A 6,000-nucleotide genomic window follows, 5' to 3' on the forward strand; every position below is an offset into this window, starting at 1 on the left:
CTTGAGCGCGTTGAAAATCAGACCACGAACAGAGAGGGGCGTTTTGCTGAATTTGAAGTTGCCCAAAATGACGGTCGTCGATATATTGGGAACACGGGACACCATGAGAACGAATGTAGCTGGTAGCGATCAAACCGATAGAATGATACAGGTACGCACTAGCTTTCCATCCAAAGGGGAGTGTGTTGAAAACAAAATACCAGCCATTCCACTGTAGGCCAAAGTAGGTCCTGCTATCTGCTGTGAGTCGGACATGGTCATAGCCACTTTTATCATCGCAAGTTGTTTGATAATCCCCCTTGTGTACATAACGAGGGAGGTCAGTGATGAGATCCAAAGAGAAAGGGAGATCTTTGATCCAAAGATTTAGGAATCTCTCATCATGGCACATACGGGGTTTAGATGGTTCGACGGTTATTGGCATGACCAAGTAGCTTAGGGTGGTGATACTTCTCCTACTTTACCCCAGACTGACAGGGATCCATTGGCTACCCTTTCTAGAATAGTTTCCGAGATAAACTCGGAAAAGTCTTGACAACTTCTACTGTTTGGAAAATAGGCACTGGGAGGTGAAGGGCTGTGATAAAATCGACCTTGGAAAGAACCCTTAAACTCGACGAAAAACTCTCTTACATCCACACCAAACTCCAAGTAACGAAGAAATGCCGAACTGTTGGGGGGAATAATGAAGAATCGCAGACCAAATAGGAAGTCTACGATGGATGAATCCCGGGATAAAAAACGAGGGGTCGCGAAAACGCAGCAAATCTGGTGAAGCGTGGACCTTTCCGGAAGCCACCATCTGGATGGACGGGAGTGGACCGGCCCAGTTGGAGGGCTCCCCTTTCCGATTGCACCAAATAGGAGTAGATCTAACAGATGCTTGGGCATTTTTCAACAAGAGATCGAACGGCTGTGACGACGCCTGAGCGAGCAAGGTGAAAAGAAAAAAAAAACGGGAAGTAAATGACCACGAAAACAAATAAATGTGGAAAAGGGGAGCCACCAACCAGGCCGATCCAGGGACCCCGTCATAGACAGAGTATCGGGTATTGTTTAGAAAACCCGTCCCAGATCGACCAAATTGATAGCGGAAGAAACCAAAAGCGAAAAAAAAAAAAAAAAAAAAAATTAAAACTACAAAAATACAATACATTTCAGCCAAGACCATCAATATTTATTGCAAAAGAAAGAAACTCTACAAGAGTTTAATTATTAGGACAAAATCGAGCAATATGGCCCCTCTGGCGACAATTGAAGCAGGTTGGCTGCAGCGGACGCGGACCATACCGGGAATTAGGAGGCCTGCGGGAAAAATCTGGCCTCGGTGCCTGTGGAGCGACATAAGGCCGATTGTACCAAGGCGACCCAGGAGGACGCAAGGACTTTTGGATGGCTTTAGCAACTTCAATGTCTTCCTTGTCTCCCACCAACTTCAGCAAGATGCTTTGGAACTGCGGGTTGCCGAGGAGGGGACGGCACTGGCGGAGAATAGTACTGAAACGCTTTGTCTTATCATCAGCTTTGTCACGGGCCAAGTCAACAAGTGTTTCCAATCCCGCGAGTGCTTTATAGGGATCAAACACGGCACGCGGCTTAGAAAGCTCTTGTTGCAGGGAAAGGAGGGCCGCCGCGACAGAGCCAGTCGCGGTGTTTCTCTTAAGCTCTAAAAGTTGGTTCTGTAACTCTCGTACAGTCATCTCAGGCTAAGAAAAGGATAAAAATTAATTAAAGGCGGGTGAGTAAAACAAAGTTAACCCACAAGAAAACATAGACCATAATTGAACATTTTACAATAGTAATGAAAACAGACGGCGCTGCACGCGTAACTCTGCAGAAATTTTCTTGATGAATTACAACAAAACTATAGCAAGAACAAGAGCAGCAAATAGGTAAACGTGGAATAAATAAGTAGGCCATAAACACGCCGGACAACAAAATACTCCTTGTACATTTCCTTGTGATAAACTTTATCACCTTGGAAAATAACGCGCTAACTACGAAGTGGCAAGGCCCGACAGCAAGTAACGTGCGAGAAAAATATAACAAAAAAGAATATAAACAAATAGTCCACAATACAAACAACACGTAGTGAGACAAGACAAATTTCCCAAAGGATAAAATACATTGTGCAAAATATAATACAAACGATGACAACTACCAGAGGTGGCAAACGCCGGCCAGGAAATTAATCATTCAACCAGAAAAATTCTTGTGCCATTTTATCGCAAAACGGGACATACGCAGAGAAAAAATAGCTCAAAGGCGACGCGACGCGAAACTTTCGAGACTTGGGCAACATGTAAAACAAGTCTGATTTGCCAAAACAGTGACGCCAAAACACCTGGATGATAGGCGACGCGTCCTTGGGGACGCGCGCGGCAAGAAAACAATAGAAAAAAGGCGGCACATCACAAAAACTAATTTGAAAGTTGACGAACGACACTAAAAGAAGACCGAAAACAAGACATGCAGAATAGACATTTGTTAATATGAAAACAAACTGGAGAGGCGACACACGCCATAAAACCTACTTGAAAGGCGAAAAATGCAAAGAAAGCTAGCTTGAAAGACAAAACAAGCGAAAAAGGCTTTAAAAAGGCGAAAAACGCGATGAAAACTAACCTAAGGAACGACACCCTATAAAACCATATTCGACGGAGGCACACGCATAAAAACTAGCCTGAATTAAGGACGACATACGCCATGAAAACGAACTAGAAGGCGACACACGCCATAAAAACTAGCTAGAAGGCGAGAAACGCCATGAGAACAGATTTGAAGGCGACACACGCAAGAAAACTATATTTAGGTGACACAGGCCATGAAACTAACTTGAAGGCGACACACGCCATGAAACTAACTTGAAGGCGACACACGCCATAAAACTAACTTGAAGGCGACACACGCCATAAAACTAACTTGAAGGCGACACACGCCATGAAACTAACTTGAAGGCGACACACGCCATGAAACTAACTTGAAGGCGACACACGCCATGAAACTAACTTGAAGGCGACACACGCCAAAAAACAAACTTGAAGGCGACACACGCCACAAAACTAACTTGAAGGCGACACACGCCATAAAACTAACTTAAAGGCGACACACGCCATAAAACTAACTTGAAGGCGACACACGCCATGAAATACTGAATTTGTAGGCGACACACGCCGTAAATGTAAACTAGAAGGCGACACACGCCTAGAAAGTAGAAAGCCACGGAAAACAAGCTTTGCTTTTGCTACAAAATTTAACAAAACCATACAGCAAAGCAGCCAACAACGATATGAAGAAAAACGAAACCAGCTTACCTCTTCGGCGGGTGGAGCAGGATTTTCGCCAGCAGCACGAGCAACAGGAGCTTCGGCAACAACGGCAGCAGGAGCTTCAGCCGCGGCGGGCACAACAGGACGAGCGGCTTCCAAAACGTCCGCGGGAATAGGTACAGGAACTTCGGCCATGAAGGTAAATTGCTCAGCGACGGAAACGTTCGAGTGAGAAGCAAAAAAGGAGAACTAAAAAGAAACCTTTCGGGGCATGAACGCAAATGAGAACGATCTCAAGTCGGGAGGGCGTATAAATACTAAAATAAATACCCAGGGGAATAACGAATGTCTCAGGAGTGGAAATGTGCTAATTTATGTAGCGCGTGAGGCCATTTTGGTGCGAACATACCAATGAAAATAGTTTCGCGATCCTGTTATAGTTTCGCAGCAGTTTAGCAGACGCCACAATATCTTTTACATTGATATAGGATATATTCAACGTAAATCGCTGAGTCTGTCGGATTAGCTCAATCGGTAAGGTGCCAGTCTGCAGATCGGAAGGTCGTGAGTTCAAATCCCAGAGGGTCAAGTTTTTTTTCTTTTTTTTTCTTTTTTTTTTCTTTTTTTTTTTTTACCCCGTAGCAATAAAATGGTTTGTTTATTATATCAACCCGATTTAGCTTTCGAATGCTCCTTCATGTACGATGCTGGCTTTACAGATAGACACGAAAGTCATCGATCGATTATGGCTCTCAATGTCCACTTTTTTGGCGGTCGATTACCTTCTACACGTAATTTTCAGCCACATTTTGTTTCATTGCTTCTTGTTTTTCTTTTCAAACCTCTTTAAATTTTAAAGGCCACCTTTATACGGCCGCCTCCCACGTTTTTACAGAGAGCTATGGCCGCCATGGCCGCCATGTTGCGCAACTCCGTATGTACGCCGTACGTACGCGCCCGCGAACCATGCCGCTATCCATGTTGACCATGAAAACTCATTTCGATAGTGTTCCTTCTTTCATGGTTATGGTGCTACGCTTAGGAGCTCCGCTAAAAAAGGCAAACAGCAATTCCAAAACACGATATTTACATAGCATATACCGACTGCAGATTTTCGTAGGCTAGCAAAACTTTGAATTTCACTGGTCTGTGCTACTTGCTGTACTTGCAGGGACTGAATCTGATTCTTGTGGCACCGTATAACAAAATATATTTTGTAATAATAATATATATGTAAGCCATTGTCGTAAGGAGGAGACCAACAAATCCACCAACGCATACAAATATGAACTTGATATCAGATGGATCCCACACCGTTGTCAAAGAAAAACTTAGACTGAATTAACAGCCATATTAAGATCACGATAGCTACAACACGCTTGTGAGTTACGAGTTCCTGATATCTGAGATGAAACTGAATGGCCAAGAATCTGTCAACACTTACAGCCACAACACCTAAGAACGAAGCTACAGGAAACAGTGTCAGAATCATGTCAAAAACCAAGTAGGTGCTACAGCTGGGAGTTTCTTCTTGTAGCCAGTTCACCAAAAGCGAGGTGTAAAGTGGCTGGACCGCTAAACCAACACCAACATCAGAAACAGCAAGACTCACGAGCAATGTTTTTAAAGTCTTTGGCAACGACGAAGTTGTCCTTACAGCATGGATTGTTATAATGTTGAACGTGAAGACATTAAAGCATAGAAAACTGTTCGAGGCGCAATTTATATTAGCGATGTAAGTTGGACGGAAGTCATCAACTTCGGAGATTAATGGAAAGTTTTGCGTTACCAATGAGTCAAGGGTCTCTTTGCAAGATGATTTCATGATATTTCGTTAAATTACTAAGCGTTGTCTTTGGAGGAAATCATTCACGAAGCCAGTAGGTTTTCTCTACACGTTATGCAAATGAACAGACAATGCGTTAGATCTTAGATAGATTGTTTATCTTAGTTGTGACCATAATAGAATTATCAGAACGTGTGCTATTGATTTTGTCAGCATTTTAATTAGTGATTGTAATTAGTTTTGAAAAGCCCTGACTACTCGACGAGAACTAATAAAGAATGTATGCATTGATGTATATATTAATTTTCTCTCTTAGTGCGAGACCAACTGGATCACTCTCTAGCCTGCCAAAAACGATTCCTTACTCTTCCTAACGATCCTCGTTAAACGAAAGAAGTAATGCAGAACTCGCCTTTTCGGATGTTAAGCTTTGTTTTCTATGATTCCCAGCGGAGCACCATAGGTAAGGAATTTTGGTAAAACCATCAGGCTGTAAAAAATTTGGTTGTCGCGTGAGCGTACGACCGACCGTATGGACTCTGGGGGAAGATGAGAGGAGTCCGAAGGTAGCCCGACCGGGGAGAGGAGAATGTCATCTCTACATATCCCTACGTACGTTAAGGTTTACCTCAGCTTGTATTTTGATATTGGACATCCATGTTATAAACAATTGACAGCTGTGAAAACAAGGTATTATATTTTCTAAGGGATTAGGAATACTATTTTGTGAAGAGCAAGGCATAGCACTGACAACTGAGCAGGAACAGGAAGAGGTCCTTAACAAGGAGGTCCCGGTGAAGCCAGCCGACATCCAAGATGGTGAAGAAGAACGTGATGTCAGCATCTGCAGTACCACCTAATAAAGAAGAATTTTTAAAAACCAAAGATCTTCTCAAGGCTAAAGCATCTGAACCAGATCAACTTAGTTCTGTCCGTGAAAACATG

The 6,000-nt window shown here is 43.2% G+C and overlaps 1 protein-coding gene across 1 annotated transcript; it reads right to left on the reverse strand.

Annotated features, from left to right (window-relative positions):
- Positions 1-435: 435 nt before the first annotated feature.
- On the reverse strand, positions 436-3,687 carry LOC144633509 (uncharacterized). Its single transcript, XM_078492360.1, has 3 exons — positions 3,315-3,687; positions 1,291-1,706; positions 436-670 (listed from the first exon to the last, which is right to left on the reverse strand). Exons 1-3 carry the CDS (start codon positions 3,462-3,464, stop codon positions 436-438), a joined length of 801 nt encoding a protein of 266 aa, XP_078348486.1. The 5' UTR covers positions 3,465-3,687.
- Positions 3,688-6,000: the final 2,313 nt, after the last annotated feature.

This window comes from Oculina patagonica, chromosome 12 (genome assembly GCF_052425735.1).
Source record: "Oculina patagonica isolate OP01 chromosome 12, crgOcupat, whole genome shotgun sequence".
Lineage (NCBI taxonomy): Eukaryota > Metazoa > Cnidaria > Anthozoa > Scleractinia > Oculinidae > Oculina > Oculina patagonica.